This window comes from Heptranchias perlo, chromosome 30 (assembly GCF_035084215.1).
Source record: "Heptranchias perlo isolate sHepPer1 chromosome 30, sHepPer1.hap1, whole genome shotgun sequence".
NCBI classification, from domain to species: domain Eukaryota; kingdom Metazoa; phylum Chordata; class Chondrichthyes; order Hexanchiformes; family Hexanchidae; genus Heptranchias; species Heptranchias perlo.
Genome location: NC_090354.1, coordinates 22,356,660 through 22,378,490, shown reverse-complemented (window position 1 = coordinate 22,378,490; position 21,831 = coordinate 22,356,660). Strand labels below are relative to the sequence as shown.

The following is a 21,831-nucleotide window of genomic DNA, read 5'->3' as shown; positions in this document are numbered from 1 at the left end:
CGAAGCATACGGGGCAAGATAAAGCAGAAAAAGAATGCTTATGACTGTCACAGAAAACTAAATACTGCAGAAAGCCTACAGGAGTATAGAAAGTACAGGGATGACGTAAAAAAGGAAACAAGGGAGGCAAAAAGAGGGCATGAAGAAGTATTATCTAGTAAGAGTAAAGAAAACCCAAAGATGTTTTATCAGTACATTAAGAACAAGAGGATAGCTAAGGAAAAGGTGGGACCTATCAGGGATGATAAGGGTAACTTGTGTGTAGAAGCAGAGGATGTGGGTAGGGTTTTAAATGAATATTCTGTCTCCATAGGGAAGGGATGATCTGGACGTAGTAATTAAAGAGGAAAGGTGTGAAATATTGGATAAGGTAAACATAACAAGAGAGGAAGTACTAGAGGGACTGAAATCCTTGAAAGTTGGTAAGTCACCAGGGCCGGATGGATTGTTTCCTAGGCTATTGAAGGAAGCCAGGGAGGAAATAGCGGATGCTCGGAGGATCATTTTCCAATTCTCACTAGATACAGGGGAGGTACCAGAGGACAGGAAGACTGCAAACGTAGTACCATTGTTTAAAAATGGTACGAGGGAAAGGCCGAACAATTATAGGCCAATCGTTCTAACCTCGGTGGTGGGCAAACTATTAGAATCAATACTGAGAGATAGGATAAACTGTCACTTGGAAAGGCATGGTTTAATCAGGGATAGTCAGCATGGATTTGTTCAGGGAAGGTCATGCCTTACAAATCCGATTGAATTCTTTGAGGAAGTGACAAGGAGGATTGATGAGGGTAGTGCAGTGGATGTTGTCTACATGGATTTTAGCAAGGCATTTGACAAGGTCCCACATGGCAGACTGGGCAGAAAGGTAAAAGCCCATGGGATACAGGGAAATGTGGCAAATTGGATCCAAAATTGGCTCAGTAACAGGAAACAAAGGGTAAAAGTCGATGGATGTCTTTTCGAATGGAAATCCGTTTCCAGTGGTGTGCCACAGGGCTCCGTGTTGGGTCCCTTGCTGTTTGTGGTATATATTAATGATTTGGACTTGAATGTAGGGGGCATGATTGCAAATTTGCAGAAAACACAAAAATTGGCTGTGTAGTTGATAGTGAAGAGGATAGCTGTAGACTCCAAGAAGATATCAATGGGTTGATGGAGTGGGCGGAAAAGTGGCAAATGGAGTTCAATCCAGAGAAATGTGAGGTAATGCACTTAGGGAGGGCAAACAGTAAAAGGGAATACGCAATAAACGGGAATAAATTGAGGGGTAGAGGAAGTGAGAGACCTTGAGAGCGCATTTGCACAGGTCCCTGAAGGTGGCAGTACAGGTAGATAAGGTTGTGAAGAAGGCATACGCAAAGCTCTCCGTTATTAGCCGAGGTATAGAATACAAAAGCAGAGAGGTAATGATGGAACTGTATAAAACGCTGGTAAGGCCACAGCTGGAGTACTGTGCGCAGTTCTGGTCACCACATTACAGGAAGGACGTAATTGCTGTGGAGAGAGTGCAGAGAAGATTTAAAGAATGTTGCCAGGGCTCGAAAATTGCAGCTACAAGGAGAGATTGGATAGGCTGGGGTTGTTTTCCTTGGAGCATAGGAGGCTGAGGGGAGACTTGATTGAGGTGTACAAAATTATGAGGGGCCCCAGATAGAATAAACAGGAAGTACCTGTTTCCCCTAGCGGAGAGTTCAAGAACTAGAGGACATAGATTTAAGCTGATTGGCGGAAGGATTAGAGGGGACATGAGGAAAGGGTGGTGGGTGTAAGAAATTCGCTGCTCGAATTGGTGGTAGAGGCAGGGACCCTCAACTCTTTTAAAAAAGTACCTGGACCTGCACCTAAAGTGCTGTAAGCTGCAGGGCTACGGACCGGGTGCTGGAAGGTGGGATTCGAATGGGCACCTGGTTGTTCTTTGAGCCGGCGTGGACATGATGGGCCAAATGGCCCCCTTCTGTGCTGTATCTTTTCTATGGTTATATAGACCAGTTACACTTAGACGGGTACTTATGTCCAATTGATATGATGAACAAAGACATTCTTAAACGATACAGAATGGGAAAAGAAATGTGCAGTTATTTAGTACTTTTCACATTCTCTGGCTGTCCCAAAACAGTTTATAACCAATGTGTGACTTGTGAATTGCTGTCACTGCTGTAATGTAGGCAAATGCAGCAGCCTATTTGCACACAATAAGCAAGGTCTCACAAACTGCAAATAAATGTTCAATTGATCTATTTTTAGTGATGTTTATTGAGGGAGTAATGTTGGCCAGGACACTAGAACTCTCGGCTCTTCTGAGAAATGCTTGGGCTCTTTTGCATCTACCTGAGCACAGACAGGGCCACGGTTTAATATCTCATCCAAAAGTTGCTGCCTCTCAAAATGCAACACTCCCTCCCAAAGTGTCAATCTAGATTACATGCTCAAATCTTTCCACAAGAAAAAGGAAACTCATGCTTAACAAAGCATCACACAGAAAACACAGAGGGAAAATGAACCTTTTTTACAGCGTGGGAAGAGACTTACATGGGCCATTTTTGTGACATCATCAACAGCAAAAATGTCTTAATGTGTTGGAATTATGTTCATGTTAATTAGATCTTTTGATAACCTCGGTTACTATTGTACTGTGCAGAGGATACTGATTGAGGCATGGAAAACAAACTGAAAAAAGCTAGAACAGACAAGAAAGAAATGAACTAAGAATGCGAATGTCAAGAAAGTGAGAAACAGGAAAAGACAAAAAAAAGAGGAAACTGAAGAAAAGGGAAAAACTAACACGTACCAGTCCAGTTTGCAAGATCTTCTTGTAAACAAGGAGAAATAACTTCTAAAATGTTCTTTGACTCGTTTAAAATGCTCTTTGACTCACTGAAAACACAGGCCAGGAAGGTGGACTCCAGATTTAGTGAACAGAAACTCTGGTATCTCCAATCTTAGCTTGCACCACAAACGTTGTGACTAATGCCATTAAATGTTAAAGGAAATTTAAACTTATTTATCACCTTGGTACATGTTGTACTATTGGTATAGGAGATTTTTTGTGTTGATAAGCCAATGACACTCAGAAATTAACATGGCCCATAAATTGCACTGAGTGGTGAACCAACAGTGCTTGCTGCTCATTAGATTTAAATTCACCCACTAAGTTACCACATTCTTTTAGGTGACAACTTCCATGAAATGCAAGTGTCTATGTCCCCTCAACCAATCAGCTTGAAGCAAGCCACGTTGTGAGAACCAGGAAGAGAAACTCATTGACAAACCGTGCAGACTAAAAGCCAGGAAGTGCCTGATAAGGTTAGTAAATGTACTATAATATGAAATAGAGAAAGTGAAATAAGAGAGTAAGATTAAAAGACTGAGATAAAAAAGACAAAGAAAAAAAGTAAAAAAATGTTTTTTTCTAAAATGTCCAAAAACTATTAAAATCAGGAGTAATGAGACTCTACATTTTTAAAAGTTAATTTTCAGTGCCAGAGAGGTTGTTTGGCAGTCATTGATACTTACCATGCCCTTAAAAGTTAGTTTAGACCTAAAAAAAACTCAGCATCCTTTTTTGTGGTGAGATTAGTTAGTTTCTAGCTGGGCAGGAGAGCAGGTTCGCGCTGGTCCATTGACTGCAGTTGGGTGGTCCCTTTAACACGAAGCTTTCACATCACATCAATCAGGAAGAGCAAGTTCCGGATTTCTACGTTTGACTGCACATGTCCGGTCGCCGGAACTTGCTCTTCGATTTTCCCATTAATAATGGTGAGGGCTGGTAGGCTCACCATTATTTTGTGAGCAATTTCCGGCACTGTTTTAAACATTGTTTAAAAATTACATATATACACACACATGCTTGCCAGTGAAGTGGTTAGATTCCAAACCACAAATTGAAACCTCTTGTCTAACTATAAAGATTTCCTAAATAACAAGAACAGTGGTTGTTTGTATGTTAAACCGGCTTTAAGGTTCACTTTCATCCAACACTGAATGATAATGGAATAGATCTACTAGGGTTAAAAAACAACTTTACATTCATATAATCGACACCTCCACGCTTCTAATTTCTCCAGCCTGATTCTAAATGGTTCTACCTATTTCATACGATGGCAGATATTGATTGTCTCTAAATATAAATACATTCGCTTAACAATCAAGCTGATGTTAAGGGAATGTCAATAAGTGTTCATTCTACATCATTACAATGTCTACATCAATACCTACTAATGAAAACTAAAGACACCTTTGGCTGCTTTCTATGTTACGAATTCGGGTCTTTTGTAGGAATCCACTTGGGCTCGGGGGCATCAGTCGCTCCCTGAAGCACTCTGGTTGCCTGCTTTTTACGAAGTTGACACCCACTCCCCTCACCTGCTAACTCAGTAGTGGGACTTGGGAGTGTAACAACGAAACTCCCTTGTGACCTGGACCTGATCTCCAAGTCTTGGGCACATGTACACCTTTAGCTTGTCCGAAGACAAGCCAAGTTAACACTACACGGAGCAATGTTTGACTCTGTTCGTAAGCTGCTTTATTCCAAAGTAGGTTAAACGTACAGAACACTTAAGTGCATGATTTTAACACTGTGCCCTGCGGGAAGAGAGCAAGCGAGGTGGGGGGGGGGGGGGGGGCGGGGAAGGAGGAGATTTACGCACCCGAAACCCAGAAGTGAAGTGAGCACGTCGGAATCTGTGATCGCAACTTAACTGAAGCCAATAATTTTTACTTCTGGGTTTCGCGTCTCCAAGCTGCACAGCGGACACACGGCGCATCCGCATCACGCGATCTGAAGTCCACTATTTAAAGGTCCAACACAAAAATGAATTTTGGAAGAGATAGGAGGAAATGAAGCAATGGATTCAAAGAGAACAAGGGCAGCGCCCACATGGTTCACTTGAAGTACTGCTGGGTGCAGTTGGGACCAGGAGGGAAATCATTTTCCCCAGCAGTGGGAGGAAGATACCTGATTCTGCCACCAAGGCGGTGTGGCTGAAGAGGTAAGCAGCAGGAGCATGGTGCCCCAGTCTTGGCTGCAGTGCAGGAAGCGCTTCAATGACCTAACCAGGTCAGGAAAAGCGAGTAGAGTTGCTGATTCACCTACATCCTGTGGTGTCCAGCACCCCAATCACACTATCTTGCCAAGCGTAGTCCATCACATCACTCCTCACACCCACTTAAGTTTCAGTAGCACCCATCCTTCACTTTCTAAGCTCTTTCCCACCTCCCCATGTATCCATCCACCACTGCCATTCACCCCAATCCTTATGCAATGTGATCTGTCTGTCTCAGTCACCCTCACCCAATGCACTGCACCCATCAGATGAATAAGTCGCTTTCAGTCACTCACAGGTCTGTTCTTTTGTTCCTTGTAGAAGAGAACACAAAATGCAAGGGAGGGGGCGAGGACCGGAGGTGGCCCTCCACGAATAGTCCAGCTGACAAGATGCAGAGGACGCCATGGAGATAAGTGGCACATCTGCATCCCTTTCCATCGGAGATGGAGAGACTGGGAACCCACAGATTCCTGGTGACAGAACTTAACACCTTTCACACACAGTGTTTCATCAATGACTGAACTATGAGAAACCTGAGAATGGTGATTGGCAAGATTATTACTTTGCCAAAACTAATTCATATTGCTTTATTTGGTCTTCCAGGGCAGTCATGCGTACAAGACTGTGCGGTGATGTATGACATCAATTCCTCAGGGACCTCATTCCTTCTGAGGGTGCACCGTCACAGGACATACAGCCATGCGCCAGTGCAGATACTGGCACTTCGGTGGGTCCTGTAAGACAGTTAGTTGCGTTTTCACCTGATGATTCACAACTCAAGTGAGCATGAGCAGTCATTGGTGCCAGGGGCAGCTGTGGAGAGTCTGCGTCGGAGGGCGCACTCCTCTCTAAGCTCTGCTCAGCTGAACACAGATGCTGAGCCCCGGAAGCCATTGTTGAGAATGAGAATGATTGCAGTACTGTTGCAACTTTGCAAGGTACTGGAACACGTGCCAAGCACACTTTTCAAAATAACGGAGAGAATGGAGGAGTCCAACTCCAACACTAGTGGATTGTTGTCCCAGGTAATTGCGAGAATGCCTGCCATGGAGAGAGTGGCCGCCTCTGTGGAGCTTTAAGCATGGCTCTCAAGTGAGTGACAGGCTATGACGACGGCCATGCAGACTTTGGAAGCCAGCATGTCTGCCGCTTTCAATAGGATGACAGATACCTTATCAGTGGTCTTACGAGCCACTGATCTGCACCAAGCTGCTCTCCAGCAGTGTGATAGGAGTGATGTGGTGCTGGCCCAGGAGACAGATGATGGGGAAAGGGGATATGGGAATGGGAACTCCACTCAAAGCGCTCCCATGTCACACCCGTTGCCCTCCCACCACCACCACCACCCAATCAGCACCCAACATGCTGCCTCCTCTCCCGATGGCTGAGTCTGCACAGGTGCAGGTGGAGCGGTCTTTGGCGGGGCCCTCATGGGCTCCAAAACCCAGAGGTCATCGGCCAAAAGCATTTCAGCAGTCAGGGCAGGGATCTGAGTAGCCTGCCTCTAACTCTGCTGAGGCCACAGGGGATGCCTAAGTTCAAGAAATTGTAGTCCACCAAGAGTATGCACATGGGTGTTTGAAGAAGTGTTATGTTGTGAAGTTTCCTTTCTTTAATTTTGGCACATAAAATTTATTACTTAGCACCACTTTCACGTTTTGACCATGATTTTGCGTCCCGAGTGTGAAGTTATTTTGTTTCATTTGCTTCATGATGAATGCCAACACATGACGCAACCCATTGGGTGGATGTGCAATGGGTGTATGCGTGGTTGAAGGACTGTTTTGTGGGGGGGGGGGGGGTGCGTTGGTGGGAGCCGGATTGATTATTTCAATGTCTCTTTTCCCCCACTCTGACTAAGAGAACCTGTGAGAAATGAGGGCATCCCTGGCAGCAATTGGTCTGGTGATGGGCGCCCCATCTTCATATTGCTCATCCTCTTCCTCTTGTTCAATATTGTCGCCATCAGAGGATGATTGACAAGCACCTTCGTTCTCCTCCACCTCTAAACCTCTCTGCTGAGCTATGTTGTGCACACCATGATGATTCTGGACACCCTCGCCGGCGAGTACTGAAGGGCACCTCCAGACTTATCCAGGCACCTGAAGTGCATTTTCAACATGCCGATGGCTTGCTCAATGACGCACCTGGTGGTCACGTGGCTCTGGTTGTAGTGCTCTTGGGCCTCATTGGTGGGATTCCTCAAAAGTGTCATGAGTCAATTTGCAGGGGGTATACCCTGTCTCCAACGAGCCAGACCTTAACTCTGTCTCCTGTTTGGAAGAGGTCTGGAATGTTGGACTGCCGCAGTATGAAAGCATCATGCTAGCTGCCTGGTAATGTGGCACACAAACTGCATAAATCTCTTGTGGTTGCACATGAGCTGTGCATTGATGGAGTGAAAGCCATTTCGGTTAATGAGAACTCCTGCCTCATGTGCTGGTCCTCGGATCTTCATGTGTGTGCAATCGATTACGCCCCTCACCTGTGGGAAGCCAGCCAGAGAGGCAAAACCCACGGGGGAAGTTCATGTGAGCGGACAACCTGGCAAACAACCCATCAGTCATCTGCCTTACACACTTATGTGCAGATGACTGACAACCTGGAGATATCACCGGTGGAGCAATGGAAAGAGGCAGAGGCAAAAAATTTGAGGGCAGTGGTGACCTTTACTGCGACGGGCCACTAGGTCCAGCAGGGAGCAGCAGTTTTTCAAGAAGGCGGCAGATGTCTGTGACCACCTGCCTGCTCAAATGAGCTTGCAGAGGCACTGCTCTTCAGGGAGGTCCAGGAAGCTCTGCCTATGTACCCTCTCACAGGGTAGTGCCTCCTGCGACCTCAAGCCCTCTGTTGCTGCCCTCTCTGCTATTCTCCAGATACTTGTTGTGCACCTTGTTCTTGTGCTCCTGCAGATACTAACACAGCACAACGTGACGACCGTGGATGGTCATTTTCGTCCTCCTTAGATGTCCTCTCAAACATCCATTGCGCCCCCCCCATTCTGGTCTTGTCAGTTTGAAAGGCTCCGAAGTTTTGCAAAAGCTGACTCATCACAAGAACTCTCTGCCAAACATTTTCAAGAGGGAACTGAGAGACCAGCTGCAATAACTGAACTTTAATTCAGATGCAGCAATTGAAAGTTTAAATACCCACATGAACTGAGGCTCAATCTCGTCTCCGTTTCACTGGCAAGATTCAGAAGCTCCCGGAAACCCGTGCTGGAGACGTTAAATTTGAAGTTGGGTGACATTCAATTTAAAAACAGATACTTGACGTCTTCTAACTATGTTAATTGCCCCGCTAACAACCTGGCCGCCAGCATTAATTGGGGACGCGACCTCGGATAGTACGTTGCGCGCACGCATTTAAACGTGCCCGTGTTAAATCTGGAAGTGGGCACGTTGGAGCCTGGTCGCAGTCGCGATCAAAACACAATTTCATCTCCCACCCGTTCTTGGGGAGTTAAAACTCTCCCCTAAGAATCACAATAGTCACTTGGCACAATCAGTTCAACTTCTGTTCACGTACAGTTACAAAAATAAAGAATACTCAGAAGCTAGCCCACTTGGGGAGATTCTTACTTAACGGAGAGAGATAGCTTCATTCTGCTATCTATCTCCTTTCACAGCCTTTCTGCTGCCTTTACTGACCCACTTTGGGTGTGCATGCTGATTCTTAAAAAGCTACCCGTAAAAAGCACAAAGGGGTCAAAGAAATTTGTCAACAACAAATTCTCCTGAATGACCAGAAATTGCAAACAAATTGTTTAGATTATGTGCAAAACATCTGTCCATCCATCCGGCAAAGAAAGATTATGAGACTGGCGGCTAACATAAAAGGGAATCCAAAAGTCTTCTATAGGCATATAAATAGTAAACGAGTAGTAAGAGGAGGGGTGGGGCCGATTAGGGACCAAAAAGGAGATCGATGCATGGAGGCAGAGGGCATGATTGTGGTGCTAATTGAGTACTATGCATGTGTCTATACCAAGGAGTAAGATGTTGCAAAAGTCACAGTAAAAGAGGAGGTAGTTGAGATACTTGACGAGCTAAAAATTGATAAAGAGGATGCACTAGAAAGGCTGGCTGTACTTAAAAGTAGATAAGTCACCCGGTCCGGATGGGATGCATCCTAGGTTGCTGAGGGAAGTAAGGATGGAAATTGCAGAGGTGCTGGCCATAATCTTCCAATCCTCCTTAGATATGGGGGTGGTGCCAGAGGACTGGAGAACTGCAAATGTTACATCCTTGTTCAAAAAAGGGTGTAAGGATAAACACGGCAACTACAGGCCAGTCAGTTTAACCTTGGTGGTGGGGAAGCTTTTAGAAACGACAATCCAGGACAAAATTAAAAGTCATTTGGACAAGTGTGGATTAATAAAGGAAAGCCAGCACGGATTTGGTAAAGGCAAATTGTGTTTAACCAATTTGATGGGAGTTTTTTGATGAGGTAACAGAGGGGGTTGAAATTGGCTAAGTGACAGGAAACAGAGAGCAGTGGTCAACGGTTGTTTTTCGGACTGGAGGAAGGTACGCAGTGGTGTTCCCCAGGGGTCGGTACCAGGACTAGTACTACTGCTGCTACTACCACTGCCTTTTTTGATATATATTGATGACTTGGACTCAGGTGTATAGGGCACAATTTCAAAATTTGCAGATGATACAAAACTTGGAATTGTAGTAAACAGTGACTAGGTTAGTAATAGACTTCAAAAGGACATAGACAGGCTGGTGGAAAGGGCGGACACATTGCACTTCTCTGCATTAAATTTCATCTGCTATGTGATACATTTTGGCAGAAAGAATGGAGAGGCAATATAAACGAAATGGTACAATTCTAAAGGAGGTGCAGGAACTGAGAGACCTGGTGGTATATGTGCACAAATCTATGACAGTGACAGGACAGGTTGAAAAAGCGGTTAAAAAAGCATACAGGATCCAGGGCTTTATAAATAAAGACATAGGGCCCGATATTACCAGGGCGGCAGGGGCGATTGGGTGCGTGGGTAACGCGCCCGGTGAAATCAGCCTGCCCCAAACGCAATCGCAGGCTAGTTGGATCCACTTACCTCTTGTTCCAGGTTCCCCGCTGCTAAGCTGCGCGGCGGGCGGACTGCGCATGCGCAGTAAGGTCTGTCAGCTGGAGGAGCTCTATTGAAAGGGGCAGTCCTCCACTGACTGATGCTGCAAGAAATAGGAAAAATTACAGCATGGAGCAGCCCGGGGGAAGGCTGCTCCCAGGTTTAATGATGCCTCACTCCAAGTATCATTGGATAGGGTGAAGAGGAGGGGGAGGACAGAGATCTTCCCCCCGGCGGGCAGGAGGAAGCAGCCTGCCTCTGCCACCAAGAAGGCCTGGCTCGAGGTGGCAGAAGTCACCTGCACCACTAACATATCGCGCACCTGCATACAGTGCAGGAGGCGCTGCAATGACCCAAGTAGGTCAGCCAAAGTGAGTACACTTACTCATTCCCCTACACTCCATCTGCCACATCACCGCCCCCACCCCACATCTCCTTCTGCACTGCCAACACTACTCTGTCACATCACCCCTCACACCCACTCAAACCTCATCCTCATCTTACCTGCACTTACCTCACCTCGCCAGTACTCATCCCACCACCACCACTCAACCCAATCCTCATACAATCTCATGGCTCTATCTCATACTCACCCTCTCATGCATTTCTTTCACAGTCAGCCTCACTCAACCTGCCATTACCTCTGCTGCAGCCACAGGGCATGCATCACATATGTGCAGTAGGCAGCATAAAGCAAACGTGTCGTGAGCATGAAGGGGATGCACAAGGGTGTTTGAGGGTTTTTCATGGTTTTTACTTATATTGAATTTCTGACCAACTCACATTACATATTATATTGGCATCACTACTGCCACGTCTTTGCGAATCTTGTCTGGTTTGTGCAATAATGCCCTTTCCTGAGGATCACAATGAAGACCCACAACTGATGCCACCCATTGTGTCACTGCAGAGTGGGTGTAGGTGTATTTGCAGGGCTCTTTTGTGCAGACGACTGAGAGACATCGGCGATGTCCTCGGTGGCACGCTGGAAGGATGCGGAGGAGAAGTTGTTGAGGGCAGTGATGACTTTGACAGCGACAGGTAAGAAGATGGTGCTTGGGCCAGCCGGGAGCAGCTTGGCATGAAGGAGGCTGCAGATGTCCACGACTACATGTCGAGTGACTGAGCCTCCGTGTGCACTGCTGCTCAGAGAGGTCCAGGACGCTGAGCCTCGGTCTGTGGACCCTGTGGCGAGGGTAGTGCCCTCTGCGACGCATCTCTCTCTGCGGTTGCCCTCCCTCCTGCTGTGCAGGTGGATGTGTCACAGCACTGTGTTGTGGAGCTCCATGTGTCAGAGGTGGACGGCGTGGCCGGCGAGCCTGGTGATGCTGTTCGTCCTCCGAGGAGGTCATGACTGCAGCTACGGCGGCCCCCATCGGAAGATGTACATCTGAGGGGGTCCGCAAGGTAGGTACATGTGTCTGGACACCGGGGTAAGTGTGCAAGTTGGTGAATTTTATTGTTAGGAGGAGGGTGGTGGAGGCCAAACTTTGTCCAAAGTGACAGAGTGGCCTCCTGCAATGAGTGAGGGTCTCCCCCCCCGAACCTGTCAAATGGACCTTTGCAGCTGCCACAGGCTGATGGCTGCAACACGTCCATTTGAACTGGGAGTGTTTCCCCAGTACGGGAAACAGTCCCAGTTGTTTGTAAAATCCCAACCCTCCTAAAATATCACCTTAATCAGGTCTGTAAACGACCTGAAATACCAAAATAAATACCTTAAGTTGCACCCCGCCGGCCTTAATTGCCAGCGGGAGTCCCACATGCGCGCACATGTCAGCGCGTCTGTGGGAAACCCAGAAGTGGGCGGGTTGGAGCCGGGCTCCCAACCCACCCCTGGAATCGACGATTTTTGTGGCCCCCCCGCCAGGAACGCACCCGATCGCGGGTGCTAAAATTGACCCCATAGAGTACAAAAGCAAGGAAGTTATGTTGAACCTTTATAAAATACTGGTTTGGCCAAAGCTGGAGTATTGTGTCCAATTCTGGGCACCAAACTTTAGGAAGGATGTGGAGGCCTTAGAGAGGGCACAGAAAAGATTTACTAGCATGGTTCCAGGGATGAGGGACTTCAGTTACGTGGACTGTTTGGAGAAGCTGGGGTTATTCTCCTTTGAGCAGAGACGGTTAAGAGGAGATTTGATAGAAGTGTTCAAATTCATGAAGGGTTTAGATAAAGTAAATAAAGAGAAACTGCTCCCATTGGCGGAAGGGTCGAGAACTAGAGGGCACAGATTTAAAGTGATTGGCAAAAGAACCAAAGGCGACATGAGGAAAAACTTTTTTACGCAGCGATTGGTATGATCTGGAATGCACTGCCTGAAAGGGTGATGGAAGTAGATTCAATCGCGGCTTTCAAAAAAGGAATTGGATAAATAGTTGAAGGGAAAAGATTTGCAGGGCTACAGGGAAAGAGCGGGGAAATGAAACTAACTGGATTGCTCTTACAAAGAGCTAGCCAGCATGGGCTCGATGGGCCGAATGGCCGCCTCGTGCTGTAACCATTCTATGCTTCTAACGTAGTTTGCCTGAAATCTCCAAAGAAAAATACCACAGAAGAAACATGTTGATCTGACTCACAATTTCTTGTTTTGATTTATAACAGCAAAATATGTTAAAGTAACTGTCAGCTGACACATACACTCAAAGTTGGCAAAGTTGAAATCCTCTGACCTTCTGTAAAATGACCACTCAAGTTGTGTAGTCAGTTCCTCAATGCTGACTAACATCTATTGAGTTAATATTTCCAACAAGAGATCTCTGGTGAAACCCTCTCTCTAGAGGTGCTGCCTCACTCCAGTTTTTAATCTCTGAACTATCACCCTAAAAGCTAACAGTTATAACAGGTTAGCCACTGTTAAAGAACATCAGCACCAGATTTGTAGCACTGAGGCCTAGATTTAGGTGCTAATTTAATACTGGTAGTAACCAGTTTAAAATAAGTGGGCTACTGCCGGAATTAAATTAATGCCAATCGGAAAATCCAGATTTAACTATATGAAACAGCACTAAAAACTATGTATAACCCTGTATATGTTGTGTACTTTCACTGATAGCTAATGGGTTAAGCACAAGTGATTATTAAAGCTATATTTAGTTACTGTAATCCATAATGCAGCGGGATCCCTTGTCACAAAAAGTCTTGTTTGTCTGGCACTGTCATTGAGTTGTTTCAATGTTACCTAAGTAATTTCACTCTTACTAAGTGTATAGAAACTGAAAAAAATATTTCTACACGATCAACACCTTTAACTGACACATTAAAATTAAATTTTTAAAATGTAATTTATTTGTAAAAAAAGTCAGATTTAACTATAACTGCTGTGTATTGCTGAACTGTCCACCTACATTATGTACACAAGTTCTAGAGCAGGACTGGAATCCACAACCTTCCGAACACTTGTACATCAGCTACCATGGTGGCATCTACAATAGCGAGAATGGCATTATGGGCTGCATACTTTGAAGGCTTTGCAATTATGAATGCAGAACTCCCATAAAATGGATGGTTGCTTGGCCAAGTTTTTCAATTTATATTTTGCAGCATTACTTTCTTAAAATAGATCACAAAATAGGAACAAATGGCTCATTCAAACCAATGATGAATGCAGCTTCACTAAACTCTGACAGACTTCACATTCAGAAAGTAAAACTGCATACCAGTATCCTTTTCCTCCTTTAATATTGTAAGAAACGCTGTGCCACGGGAGGGGGAGGAATATAACATTGACCAAGGGGTAACAGCACAGTGGTGCAACTCTGACTAACCTTCATAAAGGTTAAATATTGATTATATTTGGTGTTCTTTAATAACCAAAATTGGAGAAATTCTAGTCCCCATATGGAACGCCCATAAGTCAATTCTCAGATACTGCACCTATCTGTATGCTATGTTAATGGGCATTCTGGCCCTGGGACTTATTCGCTGCAGGATTCTTTCCAGAGGGTGGGCGTAACCTAGAAAAATTGGGCTGGGGAGGAAGAAAATCTTCCGGTGAGTGACAGGTTAGTGGTTGGAGGCTTGCCAATGGTACAGCTTTTCTTCATTGTTATTTTCCGTTAGTTTTTTTCAATGACTTTCTTTGTTTATTGGGAGCTGGTATTGATGATACTTAGTGTAAGAACTCACTGCATTTTCATAAATGGATGTATTTGTAAGGGTTCTTAGGATTTTTTTCAAATATCACTCTCGCCAGAAAGGTGTCCAGAGCCTGAAATTTGTTCTGACAATAGACCCTGAACTGAAAGTTATGTATATTCAGTTTCATCTTAAGGAAGAATGGTACCTGCTAACTGTCCATTACGCAGGGGTGGCAAGGTAATGGACTTTATCGTCACCTCATAGTTATGCAATGCAGAAACTATTATTGTCATTAACTGTTGCCTCCTACCCACACAATTTTTCATTTTTACTCTAGCTTCCCATCGTTGCCCATTAAGCTACATTTTACAATTCCCAGCACTCCCTTGCTCAGTGTCACCTAGTTCAGTAGGAACCTAAGTGGTACAATCCCCTGCCAACTCTTTCCATGTACAGCACCTGCATGCCAAAAGCCCTTCTAAAAAGTGGAACAAAAAGAAGTGTCCGGCGATACCCACTAACTGGCACAATAGAAGAGGAGGCAGGAAACAGAGTCTGTGAGCTGGTGGTGCAACAGTCAAAACTCCATGCTTGATGGCTGGCAAAGGGCAGGTGCTGCTGTATGAAGGAAGTGCGAGGAGAACCGCCCTGATGTCATTAAATTGATAAACTGACTCAGAAGCTGCAAGGATAGCTGGTGTGGGAAGTCAAAATTTGCACACTGATTTGATAAGAAGCCTTCATTCTAAGTTTGGGGCCAAGAAACATTTTTGGCACAGAGTTAAGGAAGTTTTACTTTGCATCTGACTGTGCAATACCTGACCAGGATGCTTAATGCTGATATTTACAGGGAGGTAGGGAGGGTGCGAGTGAGGCCGAAAACAGCTGAAACGTGGAGGTCCTGCTGATTTTGTAGGTCTGTCTCTTAGCCGGCAGCCGGCCAAAAGGACAGCCTGAGCGGCGGGCAGAAGGGATCAACAGTGGCAGGAGGCTGCAGCTGGGGAACTTTGGGGATGGTGCCCGGCAATTGGGAGGGGGATGCGTCCCGTGATCGGGAGGGCTGGGAAGTGGTCGGCAATCGGGGCCGGGGGGGTGGGGGGAGGTCGGCATTTGGGGCTGAGGGGAGGCTGAAAGCTTCCTTAAGGAGCCTGGGGGGAGAACCCCTGCTCCTCCTGGCCCACAAGGAGTTCTGTAAAAGGCACTTACCTTGTGGAGCCAGCAGCTCCCACCTCCCTTTTGCTGCCAAGTTTCCCAACCCCTGGGAAACCCACGCACCAGCAGTAAATTTCAAATTGGGCTCCCAATTGCACTGTAGGAGCCCAATTTAAATATGTTGATGAAGTGTCCGGCCTCTCCATGGCGGGACATACAGACGCCCAGATATTCGCCACAGCAAAAATGGCGGCAGGCGCGTGTGCAGCGGTTGGGGGTCGCCTTGCATGCATTTCACTGTTTAACGCCCCCCCCCACCGACCCTCTCCCGCCTGTCGTGGGGGGTTAATATGGAGGCCTTGGTGCCGGACATGGAAAAGTGTTCTAATCTCCAGCATCCACATTCCTCAACAAAACAGAATCATCACTTCTTAAAACAATATTGCTGCAGAAGTGCTGCCGCAAAGGGTTAAATACACCTCAAGCAGTTCTGACACTCCTTTCGAAGCTTCCCAAGATACTTGGGGTTTCTCAGTAAAATGTTAGAAAATAATGCTCCCGTACCTCTTTAGGTGTTTGGTGATCTGTGATCCGTTGACCCTCAAACAAAAATCGAAGTGAATTTGGTGGAACACCCTGCATCAAGAGAGGCAAAAAATATAAAATTAAACCTGCAACTACACAGTGCTTCATTTAGAAACTTATAATTTGATCAGATAAGAAGTCTTTTTGTTCAATTTGTTGGAGTTATGAAAAATGAAATGCTGTGTCTCAGAGTAGTAGGATGCAGGTTTCTGCCATGATTCACCTAAAGCCAAGTACTTCCTCACCAGGAGAGTGAGAAAATTTGAGGCCAGTCATTCCATTCCACATTCCCTTGTAAATGGTCAGCTCAAAAGTTGCACTGGCAGAGATCTGTCTGCTTTATTTTGCGGCGGGGGGGGGCTTATGAAAAAAAAATGGGGCTTTGCAATGAATTTGCAAAAAAACACTGCTTTGTACTGAGAAATACAGATATTGAGCTGACTGGTATTGAGCACAAGAGTGACCACTGAGGATTTGTGCTTGCGGCCTGCTTAGATGCGTACAAGGGAGTGTCACATACGAGGTATAAAATATAAATCAATGTTCCCGTTAAGTTGCCTACATATCATGTTGCTGATACTAACAGACCTTAAGTGATCTGAATCAGAATCTATCCATTAACAAAGCAATGTCAAGAAGAGCCCTTCCCAAACTCTAAGTCACAAAATTCAAATTGGAAACCGACAAATCGCTGGGTCAAAATCCTGGAACTTCCTACCCAACAGCACTGTGGGAGAACCTTCACCACACGGACTACAGCAGTTCTAGAAGGCAGCTCACTACTACCTTCTCAAAGGCAATTAGGGATGGGCAATAAATGCTTGCCTCGCCAGCGACGCCCACATCCCATGAACAAATAAAAGAAAAAGAAATGCAAATACAAACAGAACTGAGTTGCCTGAGCTTCATGACTGGATTAGCAGGGTCCATGGGTTGTGTGTGGCACAGGCTGTAGTTTGGATAACTCTGATTTTGCACATTAAACAATTTTGCCATGGGAAGTCTTTTTTTAAAATCAATTGCAATGGATTGTGATGAACTTTCAGTCTTGTCTTGATTTTTTGACCAACTTTGTATACACGAGGTACTGATGATATAATCATCAAGGGAAATGGCTGGGAAGAGAGCTACCCAGCCAGACAATGTAATGGCGTCAAATCAACATACAATGAAACCAAATCATCTTGTATTAAATGACTAATAATTCATCTCTCTATTACTGTCGGGCTTGAGAACAACTCCCAACCAGCTCTCCTGATTATATTATTAGCTCTTAATGTTTACATACAAATATTCAAAAATCAACAGAAACAGACACAAAAACACAAGCATGTTAAGGCTTATCACAATCTATGTAACAGTTTGATCTTTCAAAGACATGCATATTGATACTCCTCCCTCTTTTCTCCTCCCAATTTATGTATTTAACTGACAAAATACAATATGTTTGTCCTTTTTTGATCTTACATTTAAAATCTGAGGGAAGAAAATCAGTGATTCCTGCCTCTTGAAATTTATATTTATAATCATGCTTAAATTAGCAAAAAAAGAAACTTTCATACTATGATTCTATGTCTCAGTCTGAAGCAAGATATTAAGACAGTACGTGTCAGCCTTGGCTCAGTGGCAGCACTCTTGCCTCTGCGTCAGAAGGCTGTGGGTTCAAGCTCCAGAGACTTGATCTCATAGTCCAGGCTGACACTCCATCGCAGTGGAGTCTGCCCTCTCAGGCGGATGTAAAAGATCCCATGGCACTATTCGTAGAAGAGCAGGGAAGTTCTCCCAGTTTCCTGGCCAATATTTATCCCTCAACCAACATGACTAAAGCATGTGTCTCATTGCTGTTTGTGGGATCTTGCTGTGCGCAAATTGGCTGCTGCATTTCCCTACATTACAATAGTGACTACATTTCAAAAGTTCTTCATTGGCCGTAAAGTGCTTTGGGAAGCCCTGACATCGTGAAAGGCACTCAGTAAATGCAAGTCCTTTCCTTTACCACCTCTACATCCATACATTAAGGAATTCCAGAATATCACTCTATGTAGGGGATTACTGTACAATCCCTTATCTAATAAAATCATAAGATTGTTAAAAGTAAAGTGTCAGGTCAGGGACAACAACCCAGCACAAGGATCACAGGGGAAAGGTTCATTTTTTTTTAAATACAAAAGATAAGGCTCAGCTGAAGTACTGAAAAAAATACAAACATAGACTGAGTATCTTAGTCAATGGAAACCCTCTAACCCCTGGATCCTCAGACCAATGCTTGGTGGAATTAGAAATAAGACAGCAACTTAAGAGATTCCCTGATGACTCAACTGGTATAAACATTTACCAATATGGAATTAAGCCGTACAGGCCTGGAAGAACCCAGATTTGATCCCTGGTTGGTGCGGAGATTGTTGATCTCAGTTAAGGGTATCACATTTGGCCTCAGTGCCTGTGGGCTAGGGAAGGGAAGATCAGATCAGCCAGGGTTCATACTCCTGATTGCTATCAAGTAACCCCTGCTGGAAGGCACCCATGTATGGATATCAGGAGAGCGCAGAATCAGGCTTGGCTATAAGATGTACAAGCCATATAGTGCCAGATGTTAATTAATTGACTGCATCCACCAACTGCGTACGTGGCTTTAAATAGCAGGATGTCTCTTTCGGGATGTATTTCTAATCTAACTTCAAAAACTGTTTGGATCAAAATGTTACATTCCCCGGTGTTTTAAATCTAATTTACTCTATATTTAATGTACTGTGCAGCAATTTCAGTAAAGTATTACGGTAAGCATGTGAAATGTCTGTACTACATCCACTTCAATTGTGAAAAATACCTAGCATTACAATTATGGACACTGCCCTTCTAAACTAGAGTTATACCTGCAGACAGCATTTTGAGCTGTATAGCACATGGTGAAGTGCACTGTTAATTATAGGTCTATCACTGGTGGCAATACTAGCAGCAATGAGAGGCAATAAATTAAGAATACCACAGCAAGTAAATGGCATGGTATTAAAGCATACTGGCCTAACCATGGTTTCCCTATACTGGAACCAAACAAAAAAATAAGCTGGTGAAAACATTGTTGAATATCTACTACAATTGCCATGCTGTTCGAAATGGCTTTGCTCCCTGTAAGGAGGAGAGTAACAGGACTTCTCTCTGTGCTCTTACCTGTCGCTGACAGTAGGACTCCTTCAGCTTTCTTAGCTGTGTGGTCATTTTCACTTTGAAATGGATCTCACTGTTGTCCTTTAAAAATAAATGTATTTATTTTGTAGTCTTTAGTTTTGTTTATCTGCAGTACAGTAAATTCAACAGCTTTAAGCAAAACTGAATAAGACAAAAGGTATTAGATCTGTGATATGACACTTACCTGACCAATAACTTTTAACTTAATGTATTCCCCATCCTTCTTCTCTCCTGATTGGCTGGAAGGCTTTGCCTCCTGTTCACAATACAAGGGAGAAATTAGGTCAGAAAAATAAATTTGGTTAAATCACTTTAGGCAGAATGCTGTCGTCTGGGTCAATGATCTGGTAGATACTCCCCATAGTCTTGGCATTGTAATGTAATGCAAATCATATTTCATTCCGTTGTTGTTTTCTTGATAAGAGTGATGCTAAGCTTTTCCTCTACCTAACACACCAGAAACATTAACGGAATCAAATCATAGAATGATTTAATACTTTATTTTACAGCCAATAGTGTTTTGCAACATGCTTCAACATAGCAAAATGCTATGCAGCCGAGAGATACAGCCAAATGTTTAAAAACAGCAGGCACTCACTCCAGCAAGTACCTGTTGTAATCACAAAATGCTGTTTAGTGGCATACATAAATTGTGACTTAATATAATGCGCACTAACTTAATGTACAAATAAGTCCTGTTGTAGCTTCAGCCCAAGGAGCCACCAACGTAGGCAGGTCAATGCATTGTACACAAAAGTGTACATTTTTTCAACGAGAGTGGCAGATCAGCAATCTATGCTTGCGCTGAAGCAGCTGATTTGTCACCCTAGAAGATCTTGCCAAGCTCACCTCCAACCTGACACTGCTGCTTCGTCTGGAAGTGTTAGGCTCCCGTGCGAGGAGGACAGGGATTCCTGACCTTGTGATAGTTTTTCCCATCTGCAAAGCACAGCATGAAAACCACTGATAGAGCAAAGTAACAGCGCAGGTAGGAGGTGGAGCCGGGACCAGCAGTGAGTAACGCATCAAGGAGGGAGAGCACCTTGTCTGTAAAGAGGGAGGGAAGAGTATCTATGTGAAGGGGAGGGGAGAAAGAGAAGAGTCCCCACTAAAGTGAACATTCAGGTAAATTTTGGAGTGGTGATGGAGTGGTTACATTAACCCAAATGTCATTTATTTTTTCTATAATTTTAAAAATCTATCAATGATAAACTAACAAAATGCTGTAAAATTAAAGTACAGCATTAGGATGCAAAATTCAAAACTTGCCAGGGAGCATATTCCTGGACCACTCTAGAAATGTGCACACAAAGCAGCATTTGGAAGGATTTTTTTTACAATTCTAGATTTGCTGGTGACACCTCTGAAAGTTAAATACACTATGAGTGCATGGTTCCTCGCTGACCTCGCATGAATTATTTACATACCAATCATCTGTAAAGCTAAATGCTTCACCGTGTCATGCAAAATGGTCATTAAATGTCAGTCTTCCAAGCCTCTATAAATAATGAAATTCCAATTTTCAAATAATATCACAAAAGAACGCAGTAAGTTTCCTGTGTGATGTTTGACAAATGATGAACTATTAGATGGTAAACACTTCAGATCCAGTATTTACAGCAAATGAACCACTGAGTGGTGCAAAAGTCCACAACTCACAAGTGCTACACACAACAGGATGTTGTGCTAGCTAAGTCACAAATAGTTTACCTGCCATAACACACTGCATCCAACATATATTCTGTTTATATCACTTGTCTACATGGATTCAGTTAAGTATAATGTACAATCTGATGCTCAGAATTAAAAGTTGTTTTTTAATTATCCCTTCTTTGCAGATGTGGCATGGGTCACAGTTTAATATGGTGGTGATGTCCGTCACAGTTCTTTCAAGCATTACACTCTCACTGTGTCTTTGTGAAAGCCACTTTTATATTGTAGAGCTCGCTACAGGGGAGGGGAAAAGAGAGAGATACACACACACACACACACACACAGGAGTAAGCTGGTGAGAGAGAGAGAGAGAGAGAAAAAAAAGTTTTGTGCACGCCTGTGGCTTTACGTACAAGTGCTGAATGAAGATGAGATAACTGAAAAATTATGAAGGAGAAATAGAGTTCAGCAGAGAAACAGCAATTGTGGAAGTGATGGCAAACCCAAATGAGAATCAAGCAGATTAAGAAATAAAGAAACATTTTAAAAAGTGAAAATGGTGAGAAATAGATAAATACCACTGCTGAGCTCAACAAATAATGTTCTATCCCTGTTGCTTTTTGTAGAAATTTCATTTTACACTGCTTTTTACAACATTTTCCAAAACTCATTGTCCAGAAGAGGCTGCTTGAAGAACATACTCTTACAACTAACAAGCTATGAAATTATTACCAAAAAAGAAAAATATAATGTATATTCCAGTAAGGGCTAAAGGATGGTTCTGAATGAGAAACACATTAAAACCCAGACAAGTTCCCCATGGCACTAACAACAGCTTTGTGGAAAACACATAAAGGACTGTGTTTTTTCTAAAAGGCTAGCAAGTTGATTGGCTGTTTGTACTGCATGCTTTCAAAGCCAGTAGTGGAGGAATAACAGTCTCTTCAAAAAGCCTCACCCGATAATGTGCTTGCAGCGCATGCGATTTTCTTATTTATTTCAAAGGGAAAGGTTAATGTTTTGGGTATGGCCCTTCAACAGAACTT

At 44.2% G+C, this 21,831-nt stretch overlaps 1 protein-coding gene across 1 annotated transcript in view; it reads right to left on the bottom strand.

The window, feature by feature from the left end:
• Positions 1 to 21,831, bottom strand: part of sumo1 (small ubiquitin like modifier 1) — a 35,158-nt gene that overhangs the window by 6,899 nt on the left and 6,428 nt on the right. The window contains exons 2-4 of the mRNA XM_067969044.1: positions 19,317 to 19,388; positions 19,115 to 19,192; positions 15,926 to 15,997 (exon numbers count right to left, since the gene is read on the bottom strand). Coding sequence (XP_067825145.1) covers positions 15,926 to 15,997; positions 19,115 to 19,192; positions 19,317 to 19,388 — 222 coding nt within the window. The remainder of the gene's footprint in view (positions 1 to 15,925; positions 15,998 to 19,114; positions 19,193 to 19,316; positions 19,389 to 21,831) is intronic.